Raw genomic sequence first — 15391 nt, 5'->3', positions numbered from 1 at the left:
CACTTTGATCCTGGGTTAAGGTAGTTTCTGCCTTGCTTCTCCTCTGTAAAGTTCTTCTTCCGCCCTCTGTAATTAGTAAGTACTTTGTGTGGAGGTACTTTGGGATTCTATAACTATTTCCTGTTCGTTTTCTATTTATGTTAGTATGGACTTGCAACTTCATTGTGCTCAGTGGATCATATTCTGTGACCATTGTTTGATGCTCAGGTTGTCCTTGCTTTGGCTGGCAGGAACCTCTCCAGGCTGGCTTCTATATCCTGACTTGTCCACATTGACCTTAAAGACTTTCTTACTTTTGGGTACAATAAGATGTTTCAAGTTCTTGTTCTTTTTTTATTGGTGCATATTAATTATACATAATAGTAGGATTCATTGAGGCATATTCATACATGTATATCACATATAAATGGATCAGTTTCAATCCCCAGTAACTCCCCTTGCCTTCCTCTTCTCCCTCCCCTAACCCCTACAGGTCTCACTTCTGTTTTCATGTGGAAACCGACACCCCCCCCCCCCCCCCCCCCGCTTTTCCTTTAGCTTTCACATATGAGAGAAAACATGTGATCCTTGACTTTCCAAGTCTGGTTTATTTTGCTTAACATGATGCTTTCCAATTCCATTGATTTTCCATGCAAATGACATAATTTTGTTGTTCTTTTTGACTGAGCAAAACTCCCTTGTGTATATATGCCAGTTCTCTTTATCCATTCATTGGATAATGGACACCTAGGCTGTTGTACCTGCCCAGGAAAACTGTCGACTTAAACATAGCCATAGAGAGCAGCCATGTGGGCACTGAGCAGCAGAGCAGCAAGGTGGGACTCAAGGCCTAGGGTGCCCATCCCTCACTGCAGTATGCATAACATGCCAGACTTGGAGCTTTGAGATTTAATACCTTCCCTGCTGGGTTTCAGTGTTACTTGGGGCTGTTTACTCTTTGCTACTTGCCAATTTCTCCCTTTTCAAATGAGAATGTTCATCCTGTGCTTATCCCACCGGAATAGACAAACTTTGAAAGTAGACAAACTCTTTCTGATTTTACAGTCTCAAAACTGTAAGGAGTTAGCTTTGAGTCTCAAATAAGACTTTGGACTTTTGAGCTAATGTTGAAATTAACTGCAATGTGTAACTATTGGGCATTGAATAATTTATATTTTGCTCTGTGAGAAGTATATTCAGCTTAGGGAACAGGGCAGGATGCTATGTGTATCTCACCAAAGAGTTGAAGTTTAATCCAAATGTGAAGTATGAGAGAGTGGCAACTTAATGACTGGATTTAGAGGTGATTAGGATTTAAAGTCATTAGGGTGGATCCTCCATAACTGAATTCTGGGAGCTTTATAAAGAGAGGGAGAGAGACCAGGAGTAACAAACATGTGCTTCCGGTCTCTTGCCACGTGATGCCCTGCACAATCTTGGAACTCCAGCAACAAGAATGCCATCACCCAATGGGGGTCCTTGCCCTTGGGCCTGAAGAATCATGAGCCCAAATAAACCTTCTTGCTTTATAACTCACCTAGTCTATGGTGGTGTGTTATTGGCAACAGGAAACAGACCAACACAGACTTCTTCCTCACCTCGCTCAGCCCCCACTTCTCATGCTGTTTCCACCCTACCACAGGGGTGCCCTCATCACCCCATTCAGGCCCTGACTCCCCACAGGGTCACCTGGGCCACTCTCTGGGTCACCTCCCACCCTTTCCCATGAGATGCCTACTATGCTCAGCTTCCGGACTTGTTTGAGGAGTTGGACAAAGTACTCAACTTGCCTCTCTAGAGGAACTACAGTCTGATTTTCTGGGCCCTCCCCGAAGGCCGTAATTCTGTTCTGGTACTGCATGGCAGCCCTCCACCTTGTCTCAGAGCTCCTACTTACAACTCAGATTTGTCAAGAATTAAAATTATCTTCAGTATTTTATACATGTATTTACACTTACTTTTCAGTTCTTTGAAACTCTTGACTACTGAATAGCCATTATAGTTATAACTCCCCTTTTTAGAATGTGTATCCTTATATAGAAAAAAGATGAGCACTGAATTACCATTACATGGAAGTATATGGAAAGGGACAGCAACTTAGTATTTGTTTGGAACTTAACCTTTAACTTACACTTTGGGAATTGGAATTAACTCTGCTTAAAGCTGAGAAAAAAAGAAGTGAAGCAGGCATTTGTGGCTATGGACTGTTTCTTGGCTCTACCTTAGCAAAAATGTGGAAGCTTTTTCTGAGCCAGGAGCCAGCAGATAGCCTGCTGCTGCTTCAGGTGTATGGACTTGGCAGTGAGGTCCAGCACTTAAGATTTTAGAACAGTTTTGGAAAAGCCTGCTGATAGATATGTTTAGGACTCCTAAAATCATCTTTCCCTTCACATTTGAGCTGTTTGACTGACATAAATGACTAGAAATATCACTAATTGACTCTGCATTGCTATGTGTTATGGCTCCTGGCCTTGCTGATTTCCTTCTCTTCATCTGTTTCTCTGGGTATTCTCTTGTGTAGAACACATACACCAATGCAGATAAATTACTAGAAGCAGCAGAACAGCTGGCTCAGACTGGGGAATGCGACCCAGAAGAGATTTATCAGGCTGCCCATCAGCTTGAAGACCGGATACAAGATTTTGTTCGGCGCGTTGAGCAACGAAAGATTCTCCTGGACATGTCGGTGTCCTTTCACACCCACGTGAAAGAGGTAAGACATGAGGAAATAGCAATATAATCTGTCTGACAGGGTCTTTGAACTCCTCTGAAGGAATCTGTGTTTGTTCATAATGTGAAACAGTGGACTAAAAGTGGCAAGTTGTGAGATGTAGCCCATGAGCACCAGTGGTGTCAGTGTGGACAGGGAAAGAGCTGAACTCTCTGTGCTTTCTTCTTTGTCATGTGTGTGCACATCTGCCTTTGCTTGGGGTGTCTTCAAGGGTAAGAGTGGCAGGGGGGAGAGGTGTGGATCAGGAGGCAAGCAGGGAAACAAAAAACTGAAAAGATCTCTTCAACTCCAGAAAGAGAAAAGGGGAGTGGTGCACGCATGCCATGTAGCTTAAATAGGACCTACATGTTGTGTGCAGAGCTGCTGGGTTTCCTTTCTGAGTATTGGCCAGTCCTGTGACGGAAGTTATAACAATTGCTTTCTGGTTTCTGTCAGACTACTCTGAGACGCTCATAAAAATGAATGTTACATCATATCAAATGTAAAGTACCATCATCAAATGGTACAAATACTAATGTCATGAGTGTGCTCTTGGTAATAAACTTGTGATAAGGGATAATGTGATATTTGAGTGTGAAAATTGGTAGCTACTAATCATACCTTACACATTTATAATATTCTTGGTAGAGATCATAAAAAATTAAACTAGTATGTAGTTTTTGAAGATAAAAAGGATTTATAATAAAAATCAGATTTTTCAGATTGATTTAAATTGATTAAGGATGTTAATTTGCTGAATCTTATCTCTTAAGGAAAGTAATTATCTGCTTCTCAAAGTACCTTCACAAAGTATCGTAATATATTATAATACAGCTCTTTATAAATTGGAAGTTTATTAAAGGGTGCTTCTGGGTAATTTGTGATTAAGCACATGGAAGCTTATGATTATAGGATAAGAAGGAAGGATCTAGGAAGATAAAACCTCTGAAAGAGGGCAGGATCCAACTTGCCTTATTCAAAAAGGTATCTAAGTTCATAGACAAGTAAAATTGCTTAAAGGAAAAAACTCCATGCCGATTTGGGATGTTGGGCAGTTTATCTGCAGTGAGGTTATGTATAACTTGGACATTTAGGCTCTGGAAAGACCATGCTCTGTTCCCTCTGAAGCCCTTTGAGGCCATGTAGCAAGTATATTTGGCCAATTGCTGAGACCCCAAGAGTTTGTGCTTCTACCTGGCCTAGGCTGGTGGCTGGTACTCAGTCCTTTCTGCAAAGGGGCTGGGACTTGATAGTCATAGACAGTCAACAGAATAGAAAACCAGCATAGCTAACTTCTTTTTCTCTCTTAATAATGCTGTAATTAAAAAAGACTTCAGGGCTGAGGTTGTAGCTTGGTGGTAGAGCACTCGCCTAGCATGCATGAGGATTGGATTTGATCCTCAGCACCACGTAAAAATAAATAAATAAAATAAAGGTATTGTGTCCATCTGCAGATATATACACACACACACACACACACACACACACATTTTAAAGACTTTAAACTGTTTACAAAGAGGCTTTTTATTCCAAGGAGACAGCACTAGACCAGCAAGAAGAAGAAGGCAGGTCCAGACTATGAGCACAGGGAGGTGTTAAAAGCTGTTCCCCAAATACTAGTGGGCATTCTTGTTAAGTCCACCTTCAGTGTTAAGTGAGCTTTCTTCCAGGGTGGTTTCTTGTGTAGATTCAGGATCACTAAGTCCAGTTACTGACTCAGCTCCGTTAGAGCTAAACCACCACCTGCTCCCCTGCCTCTGTCAGTTGTTTTTCTGGAATACATATCTGATGGGGTTGTCGCCTGCTCTTGAGCTTTCAGTAACTCTTGTTGTATCTGGGAACAGCCAGTGCCTCTAAGTCTTCAGTCTGAGCCATACTTCTCCTGACTGTCTTGGGCTGTGTGCTTCTCTTCAGGGCCTCTCCCCCACAGTGCAGTGCCCTGAACTCATGACATTTCAAAAACTTTAAGGCTGGGATGTGCTGCCTCCTCTTCCCCAGGCACAGTTAGTTGCTCTTCCCTGTACCTCAAGCTCTGTACAAACAATGTCTCCGTGTCTTGGGATTATATCTTATCTTTCTTTCCCACTAGTGTTGGTATGTTGACTTGTCTTTATCTTCGCATATTTACAACCTCCCTGAGAAGGAGGAAGAGAGCTAAAGGTGATCTGTGTATGAAAGCAGATTGTGCTTTACTTTACTAAGTAGTGACAGAGGCAAGAAACAGGCCAGGAGCACTGCACAGCCTGGACCACCTCAGGTTAAGAGTTCTGGGTGGGTGTTCAATCACCAGTTCCTCATTCGGGCCCTGGGAGGTGCTGTTGCTGTGGGTGACATAGATGTTGTGGGAGAGGCCCCAGCAATAGTTTTCATAGGGAGCTGATAGAGAAGCAGGAGGCAGGAGGCCTCCCACCTGTAACACATGGTACTTGCAATATTTTTCATCAATTTAGCAGTCCAAGTATGGATATAACTTCTTTTTAGGACAAGAAGTCTTTTCATGAGGTAATATTTGTGATTTTTTTATCACTGTGTGTACTCCCTCGGTGGTTTCACAAAGCAGACACTGAGGGACATTTGGAAGGAAAGAGGTTTTCGGAAGCTGTTCTTGCAGAGGTGCAGTTTGGATTCATTGGTTTTTATATCATCAGCAGCATAATAAAAGCATTCCAGGCAGCAGACCAGGGAGTCTTTGTTGTCACTGAGCCTGGTAATTATTTAGAGGTGGAAATACCTTTTGTTTTCATTGGCTTAATGCTCTAGGAACTTCTAGTATGAATGACTCTGCAGACTAAGGAGATCTTAAAAATTTATCTTATGGGTGAAGAAGTTTGATTTCACCATTGGAGAGTTTTCAGTGCTTGTTCCTTTCTTTTTGTATGAGGGGACGTCATAGAAGAAGAGAATCTGGCATGTTTACCCTGATTGTTTCTTCTCAAAAGCATGCATTAAAAGTGACCTAGGGCCAAAGAAGGATTTTGTGGGCCAGCTGTGCCATGTATAGCAGGACACAGTGTGCCCAGACGAGCCAATGGTGCAGCTTCAGGAACCCTGGCCCACAGACTTGGAATGTGGCCAGATTCTTCTCCTCCATATATTCATACTTCATCTAAGCCCCAGCCATTTTCTTAGGGGATTTGTCTTCTCCTGACCAGCTCCAAAATTTCTTTAGTAATCCGTTCTCTGTGCTGTTCAAAAACCCTAAAAGTCCCAGGAATACTTGATAGGTTTTATGAAAGAAGAATGGGTTCTTCAGTAGTTGTGTTTTGAAACAGGCTGTTGACTGAAAACCCACAGAAGTTTAGAACAAGTCTAATGAGTTTAAAATGAAATTAAAATGAGACAAGGGCCAAGAGGAGGAAATTGTGCTGCTCTTGATTGTTGTTGATAGGTGTTTATGTAAAATCACTAAACATATTAACCTATCAAATGAATGTGAAATTGCCAAAAGAGAGAAGTTGTATGAATCAATTCTTCTTCTCAAGTAGATGGTACAATTTAAAATTTCCTACATAGGAAAGGTGGGGATAAAAGCTTGTCTTTCCTTGAGGCAAGTTCATGGAGCCTTTCAGAGTCACTTGTCAAAGCCCCCAGACACCAAAGTCCCCTACCCTGCTGCTTCCTCCCTCCCCTGAGTGTGGACATCAACTCTTGTACTGATTCTGGCTCTCCAATGAGGTGATCTCTTCGCAACTCATTCTAAAAAGTTCCTGGTCAAGGCAGTGTCTGCTCAGGTTTAGCTCAGTGGTCTCTGAGCTAAACCTACCTTGAAGGTTGGTGGTTCGCAGTCTAGATGCAGATATTGACTTTGCCTGTGCAGTGCATTTTTTTTCACTGTTTGTTTCACTTCCTCTTTTTACTCATTCATTTCAAAATCTCTCAAGCCAACTGTAATATCCAAGGAGGGATACCAGAATGATTGACCAGAGGCACGAAGCGCTTCTGCTCTCGTGCGTATCACACATTTTAGACATTTGTTTGTTTCTCTTAATAGACTTTGAGTTCCTTGAGACCAGGACCATATCCCATTTACCTTTATGTTCCCTTCTTTTGTCTCCTAGACCTAGACACAGTAGAAATGAAAAATTGTGAAATAGGTGGTCTGTTTCTAAATGTAGTGACTGATATTTATTTTCAAATATAATAATAGCATAACTATTTTCATCTTTCATATTCATTCAGTAGATCCTCAAAATTAGTTCCTGACTTAATTGATAAATACCTTTGCAATTTGTGGGTTATTTGAGGCAACCAAGTGGTAACATTGAGCTTTCAACCAGCTTGTTCTTCTGGAATTGATTCAGTGGCCTTGCATTGATTTTTGCCTTAGAAGCATGGTTTCCCAGGAAAGATCATTCCCCTTTGAATTGGGCTGCAATTCTTGCTGGTTTAAGTAAAGAAATCTTGGTTCTGCTTCTGCAAACTTACACCCTGAACTGGGACAAGTTTTTGTTTTGAGTAATGCCTGAGAAAAGAGAACCTTTGATTTTATTCAGAAGTCAAAACTAAAGGCCTCCCAACCACCTGGAGATTTTTTGTATTGCAGCATACTAATCTGGCTTTATTTTTATGCTTCACAGCTGAGCATGCAAACTTTCTTCTTTATGTTTGTTTGAGCCAGTGCTGAGCTTCTCAGGGGAGAGCAGGGAGAGCTGTAAGCCCTTGCCCTGGCCCTAGGTCACTCCAGGCAAGGATGGCTTCTGGGCATGCAGGTGGAGATCTCTGAGCTGCTTTTCCTCTGGTCCTCACTGAGTATATTCCAGGAGTGTACTAGAAACTTGCCAGTGCTTTCTCAAGCAGCCACTTTGAAAGGGCCCAGAGATGTCTTCTCTTCTCCTGTGGAGCTGACGAGCCCCTCAGAAATTTGGTGGTTAAAAAACACAGAAACTGTCTCAAGGTACAGAATGCTTGTGTATAGACTAGTTGCCTTTTGCTGGATTCTCCTGACTGTTGGTTTTGGTGCAGAACCTGTGTATCACACCCACCTTCTCTCTCAAAGAAGGCCTGCCTCAGTGTTTACGTGGAAGCTGCTCTCTAGTTGCTCTTTTATTCCTGTTTCACCAGGTTCATGTGAACTTGTGTGGTACATGTGCATTTGTGTTAGTTCACTGCTTTCAACACAGGGAATCACAAACAATTGTTCTGTCACCAGAGGATGTCTTTGGGCTGCCTCCTTAGATCTGTGCCACCATTAACTCCTGTCCTCTGGCTCTAGTATTTTGTTATTTTAAAAATATTACATGTAAACGGAATCCAAAATTTGTAACTTTCTGAGGTTGGCTTTTTTTTCAGCTTGATTGTCTGGAGTCCCATTCCTTTTCTTGCATGTTTCAATAACTCTTTCCTCTTTTTTGCTGAGTAATATTAATAATATGGATACATGAATTTGTCTTACCATTTACCCCTTGAAGAGTATTTGAGTTGTTTTCAGTTTGGGACTAATACAAAAAGAGAAGCTATGAACAGTCATGTACAAATTTTTGTATGAATGTAGGTTCTTATTTCTCTGAGATCAGTGTCTTAAGAGCACAATTGCTGAGTCCTTTGGTAAGTGCAGTCAGGTCAAAAGAAACTGCCACATTATTTTCCAGACTGGGTGGACCATGTTATATTCTGTCATGAGAGATTTTATGTGCAACCTCAAGCTTTTTTAACATCTCAGAAATGCAGAAATGATGTGTAAACTTGTCAGTGGGAAAGGTTAAGATCCAACATATGATATTTTAGATTGAAAAGTTTGTATGATCAGATCTCAATAATTTTATGTTTAACATTAAATTTTTTAGCTGTGGTCCCTAGTGCATTAAATGAGTTGTGTGTGCTCTTTTGATTTTTTAATCTGTATGCAAATGAGCAATTAAATGGCCACGTGCTAATAAGAATAATAGGAAACTAAGAACCTGAGGTGACTGAGCATTAGATTTTGACTTTAGACTCCAGTTGCCACTTCTGGCATATCCTGGGTCCTTATGTGGACTGTAGTGTCTGGCTTGACATTCTTGTGAAAAAGAAATTAAATGGTCTTCTGTAGGTGGGAATATTAAAAAATAATAGATCTGGTCATTTGTTTTCTCTAGAAATACTACATTCCTTATTAAGTTCAGAAGGCCCTTATGTTAACATTGCATTGCTGAGTCCAAAATATCTGAAAGAACAACTTAGAGGAGGAAAATTTAATTTTGGCTGACAGTTTCAGAGGTTCAGTCCATGGTGGTCCTTTCCATTGCTCTGGGCCCAAGGTAAGGCAGAGCATGATAGCAGAAAGGTGGGTATAGTGGGAGAGCACCACTCACCTCATGTTGGATAGGAAGCAGAGCCACTGTGGAAGGGGTTGCAGGGAAGATGCATTTTTCCAGAGTACTACCCCAGAGACCCACCTCCTCCAACCACGCCCTACCTGCCTGTAGTTACCACCCAGTTAGTCCATTCAAACTAGGATGGCTTGATAAGGTCACAACACTTTGTAATCTAACCATTTCACCTTTAGAATTCCTGTATCAACACATGAGATCTGAAGGGACACCATAGTGCTAGTCCAAATCCTAGCACTCCTTAACTGGCTGAGTGAACTGAGCCAAGTCACTCTGCAGTGCTTCAGATTCTTATAAAACTCTTGACATACTGCTTTTCTTAGGGCAACTGCAAATGTTCCTTTTTCTCACTTCTGTTCCCCATTTAATTTACTTGATAAAGATATGAAGATGTAACTTCATAGGTATGATTTGGTCTTCTGGGCCTCACTGATCTTTGATCAACAGTAAGCACCTACATCTCCCCTGCTTAATTCTCCCCCATTCTTCAGTACTCACTTTACTCTGACCTGATAAACTTGAGATCCTTCCTGGGATGCACAGTCTGCTGTGTCTCCAGCTTTGTTTCCTCAGAGCCAAGTCAGCTGCTGGAGATTATCTTTACTCATGGGTCCACCATTCATATTGTCATAAATCATTTTGCATATATTACTAAATACTTCTCATCCCTACAAAGCAAATGATTTTTCCCCAAATAAACATGTATAAAATATTCGTGTTGTCCATTGAAAAATGATGTTATGATATCATTTAAAAGAGGTTTTTTGTCAAAATAATGTAGAACTATTTTTTTTCTATAGATTAATTTAAAGTGTGGTTTAAATAAATGAAATTTCTATTTGGTAATATTGGAACAATATTTTCAAGTAAGAATATTTTATGCCTATAGAGAAATCAGAAGTTATTGTAACAAATCACAGGAAGCTCTAATATATCTGTCATGCAGTAGTCATTGACCCCAATGATTATTGAATAAATTAGTGATACATTATCTTCATTTGTAATTCAGTGTTGCAATAGAGATTAAAATATATAACTGTACACTGACTTCGACTTTTATAGTCTTGTTGAAGGGTTATCTCTGCGTGGAGAGTTGCAGATGTCTCTAATTAGCTGGCTGTATTTAGGACTTCAGGGAATATAAAAGGTGAAGCAGTGTGGCAAAATGCAGTATTACAGGTCCCCAAATGACCAACTGAAACCACGTGTGCATATGTAGTCTTGTTCAATTTCAATAAAAGGATACTTTTATGTTCTTGATTTCTTAATTTGATACTCAGCTTCATGAATTAAATATTTTATTACTTATCACGACATGTCTTTGATTCATTGAAAGAGGAAGCAAACTCTCCATGCATGTTTTCACTCATGCAGTCTGCACTGTCCTCATAGTCTTAGTTTGTATGGACAGAGGAGAGGCAGAAAGGTGGAGCACAAGCAGTTACTAACTAGGGTCTTCCCAGGAGTCCCAGGACAGCTTCACATCTCCAGTCAAACAAGGCTTAGAGTGACAAGGCCTTTTTTGGTTTTGTTATGATTTGTTTGCCTTCTCTTCCTTTTTAAAAAGCTCAGAACTCAGAAGAGAAGATCAAGAAACAGTTGGTCTTTCTGCCTGAGTTCACTGGTGCTAGTGGCAGCATCAAAACACCCACTCTCTTGCCCCCTTTGCTTCTTGCTGTCTTCCAGGAGACTTCTTCACATATGGTCTAGAGGAAGCAAAAGACCAAAATGGGCAAAGGTTTTGTAAGAAAAAGTTTGAATGGAGAATTGCAGATGTCTTAATTAAGTGAATTTAGGTCTAAGTGAATTTAGGTCTCTGTTTCCAGACAGATTAGATCCCTGGTATTGAAACTGGGTCTGCTGATCTTTATGGAACTGTGTATAGAGACTTAAGAGGCTGCAAACATAGTTGTGATTTTTTTAAGAAGGGAGATTTTATACATTTTCTCAGGTTGAAATTAACCCTGGGCAGAGTCGTAGAGAGTAGAGGAAGGAGTGAATGAACCCCTGATAGCTTTCTAACTTTGTTTTGTTCTTCACTAGGTTTCTGTTTGGATGCAGGGCACATGGTAGAGTTAGTGGGTAGGCTTTTAGCCAGGCCTTTCAACACTTAAATTTGTAGACAAGACAGCTAACTGGGGCGGTCTGTTAGGACAATGACTCAAGAGTCTGTTGAATGGCTGTAAAAAGAATCAGCTGAGTATGTCAGCCCAAGACCAAGACACTCCTTCTCTTCCATTCTGCTCTCCATGTGGAAGATGCCAGAAGTGTTTCCAATAGTGAGATGTGACTCATACCCAGCATGTGAAAAAGGAAACAGTTTCTAGCCCAAAGCCACAGTGGACTGTACTTATTAACAAAGGTGGTAATGGAAGATGATGGACCAGTCTTCTTGAAGTTCAGCAGACAGACTGGCTTATCTCCTCATGCCACTTTCTATCTGAGGAAAAAGACTTCTCAGTGGGATCTTTGAACTAATACCACCTACCCTCTTCATGCGTGCATAACATCTAAAGAGATTGCTCATCTGAATTTGAGCATCCTGAAAACTTCATTGTGTTGTGTTGAGAACTATTTATTTTGTTTTGAGAACAGAATTGGTGCCATAGCAGAAATAATTGTTGCTGCATTAAAACCCTTGTATGTGGAACTGTCAGTGCGGGAGTTGTTATCAGATGGTGTCAGCAGGGCTGGAGGAAGTGTCCAGTGTCATTGGCAGATCTCTGGACCCACACAGAAAGTCTGTGAGTGGTTGGACTGATGTGGAAGGAGTGTACAGTCGATAAGGATCTGCTAGATGTCGGACTTCAGAATTAGGACTCAACCAATTTCAGAAGGAATAAGTCAAAATCTGTCATAGGAGTTTCACCCATGGATCTTAATATGCGAGTCTGTTTTGAATCAGAACAGAATTGGGTATTGCATAGGTGGCAGCTGTATGTGTTTAACAAGAAAATGATCTTACACATGTTACACGTCTTACTGTTGTGTAAGATCAAGAAAACGATCTTACACAAGAGTAGGGTGGGGGGGGGTGATGGGGGGGCAGACACCAGTGGTAGCAGCTTGCACTCTGGCTCCTGTTTGGGTTGTGGGTATTTTGTTCAGTTCTTCAGTTCCCACTTTGAGAGCAGAGCATGTTCTGAGGAGAGTGAGCTGGTGTCAGAAGAGGTGTAAGTCATGCTGCTTCAGCAGACCTCAAGGAATAAAATATTAGCCCAGGGAAAAGGCAAGCAGTGGGAGTGTGCACCATGTTCAGAGACTTGCATACTTGTCATGGCAAGGAAGAATTGCACTTCACCTAGCTGCAGACTATTTCAGGGGGACAGTGGTCAGTCTCTAGATGACCGAGAGTGAGGAGGAACTTTTCCCAAACTTGACACTCCCAGTTGCCAACACAGAGAGTGTGTCTAATCTTTTGGTGAGATGGAAAGAAATCTAAAAAGTTAAAATAAAAATCCCTAATGTCAAATTTGACATTAGTAGAAGTGGGCTTGATGTCATGTCTGGGTAGTTGAAGTCCCACTGGTCCACATTGATTGTTAACTCTGTGTCAGTCACTTGGCATTTTGTGTGCCTGGCTGGGCAAGATTTTCATATCACAGGTGCTTCACCTTATTCTCACGTGTCTCTGGGGGCGTCAGCCCTCCGGGACTGAGGAAAGAGACTGTCCGTGCACTTTCTCCTCTCACATGTATAGATGCCCAGAACACACTTCTGGTTTTTCCTCCTTGTTTCCTCCTCTTACATACATTTGAATTGATATTACTTCATGATGTTGACTTTGATTTGCCCTCTATTCCCATCCCTACCCCATACATCTTTCATACATTTTCTTTTAGCATATTAAGGGATCTTTTATCCCACCCAAGAATTCAAGGCAGTAGGCAATTCAAGGCAGTAGGCAATTCAAGGCAGTAGGCAATTCAAGGCAGTAGGCGTGTGCGCCCAAAGCACAGTTCATTATTTCAGACAGAAGAATGTTCTGTACGTGGTAGGAACAGTTCTCTTTTTATCCCTGTGTCTTATACCTGAAACAGAATCACATTTTATGTGCATAATGGTTGCCTTCTGAAATTGCACCTGCAAGTTGCCATTGAAACTGCCCACTTCTGCTTTTAACTTTCAGCAGCTCTGGGAAGCCATGGTTATGATGTGTCCTTTGCTGCTTTACAGCTTGCCAGTGCACTTGGTACCCATGTGATTGTCTTTTTCAAAAACAAGAGTGGGGTGGGGGGTGGTGGGGAGAGACGGACACCAGTGGTAGCAGCTTCTGTGTACCAAGTTCTTGTGTGAGAATCCACTTTCAGACCTCTCTGGTAATCTCATTGGGTTCTCAAACTGGCTTTGTGAGTTAGTGAAGATGTAGACAGTAAAATGATCCTATTTTATAGATGAGAAGAGGTAGAGTGCTCTAAGGATTTTCTCTGGGTCACACTTGGGATAAAGGACTGCAGCTGGTGTGTTGTACCCTCCTTCTGTGCCCCAACTCCTAAACAACTTGAAGCCTGTGTTCACATGTGCCAGCTGTTGATCCACCTGGGAACACCTGGGGTTACAGCAACCACCAGGTCTCAGGGCTCCAATCCCATCATCCACTTAATCACCTGAAAGTCTTGTCCTTTCTCAAGATGCCCTGCTCAGGTTCCTCTAGGAGCCCTCCATGGTGTGGGCTCCCCTACAATTAGTGAAGAAAGGGCCTTTTCTTCTTGAGGTGAGACTTTTCCTGATTTCTTTCAAGCAGAGTTGCAAGGCCTACAGACATCAGTGAAGAAGAGGCCGAGGAAGGGCATGTACCTGGATCAGACTCAGTGTGATGCTGGGAGTCTTCCCATATCTTCATCACAGAGGTTTTCTCCATAGAACCTCATGTCTGTCCCCAGCCCATCCTTTTCCTTGTATCCTGGTCCATGAGCCAGGTCTGTACACGTGTGCATTCCAGTCTGAGTTCAAGTTCACCAGAACTTCTGCCCTGGCTTGTGAATTCCTTGGACATTAGTCTGCACTGGAGAGATCATCAAGCACTCTTTATATTTTTAGCCTCTAGGGGGCAGCATTACCTAAGCCTGTGATTTGTCCTCCCATTCTTTTTTAAAATTTCAAGACATGGCCTCACTAAATTGCCCAGGTTGCCTCAGCAGAACCAGGGTTACAGGAATGTACCACAGCATCCAGCTTTAACCCATGGTTCAAAGTAGAAAACCAGGTTGCTATGCACTCAGGGTGCAACTCTCTTCTTGCTATTGGATAAAGGTATATCTATTTTATTATAATTAACAACTTGCACAGAAGTGCATTTTTTTTTTCACCCTTAGGAAATGTGTGTTAAGAATGTTGCAGGCATCCCGGAGACTTTTCCTGATTTCTTTATTCTGGAGTATTTTAGGCATCCTGCATCATTTTAAAAACTTTAAAAATAGACTTTACTTGAATCATGCCGCATAATGATGTGTGTCAGTGCATCCTCAATTGACATTAGGAAGGACCTTTCTCTAAGACGTTTTAAATCCAAGTTGAGTAGAATATTTCCTGTGGAACTAGACACAAAAATTCTAAAGGGGCAAAGGACTTTTAGGAATTCAGCATTATGGTTTTAAACACAGCCTTGCTCCTTCTATCTAATTTAATTTCATTTTCCTTAACTTTGCAATCCCAGGATGAGTTCTCCTCTGTAGCATTAGCCCTTTCTGGTTTCACTGGTGGGCCAGGTAGAGTGAGCCCATTGCACCAGGGACACACATTGAAGCACCCAGGCTCATATAGGGGGGATGCTGGTTGTTGTTGATCAGGTGGAAGGACAATGGTTTGACCTCCCACCTACTCATGACACTTCCCCTTGGATTTGAGAGGAAGCAATTTCTATGGAATCTGACAGACTATTCTAGTACCTTTGTCTCATACTATATTATTTTTAGGAGTAAAAGGATTTAAATGTGTGATGGTGTTAAATTTACCATGTTAAGTGACATATATTGAACATTTAATAGGAACCTGGATATGTTCTGAAAACTGTCTAGAGAAAGAAGATTTTAAAATTTTGTGATTTTTCTTCTTATGAAAAGATTTTTCTTGTAAAGTAATAGTGGCTAGCGTTTACTTATTTCTTTATACGTATCATCTTATTTAATCTACCAGGTCTCTCTATTTAAGGTCAGGATTTGAATTCATATATTTGGCTTCAGAATCTACATTCTTCTTAGGGGAAGAGTTTTATCCTAATTATCATTACAGCAGAAACATTAATCGATGCTATCGCAGTGACATTATGTAGAAGCATACCCACACGTCATGCACCAGGCCAGTTCTAAGCTACTTTTTATATTCTCTTTACCCGTGTATAAAAGAGAGACTTGTTAAAATGTGTCATAAACTAAAGGGTATTTCTGGTAGCATT

The 15391-nt window shown here is 41.3% G+C and overlaps 1 protein-coding gene across 3 annotated transcripts in view; it reads left to right on the top strand.

Annotated features, from left to right (window-relative positions):
• Window positions 1-15391, top strand: part of TRIO (trio Rho guanine nucleotide exchange factor) — a 342164-nt gene that overhangs the window by 190207 nt on the left and 136566 nt on the right. For all 3 annotated transcript variants that reach the window (XM_081288471.1, XM_081288470.1, XM_081288472.1), the window contains exon 11: window positions 2501-2692. In XM_081288471.1, the coding sequence (XP_081144597.1) occupies window positions 2501-2692 (192 nt within the window). The remainder of the gene's footprint in view (window positions 1-2500; window positions 2693-15391) is intronic.

The sequence above is a fragment of the Spermophilus citellus genome, assembly GCF_964194105.1.
Source record: "Spermophilus citellus genome assembly, chromosome: 1".
Classification (NCBI taxonomy): Eukaryota; Metazoa; Chordata; class Mammalia; order Rodentia; family Sciuridae; genus Spermophilus; species Spermophilus citellus.
The sequence above is the reverse complement of the archived record's forward strand: the minus strand, read 5'-3'. Positions and strand labels throughout refer to the sequence as shown.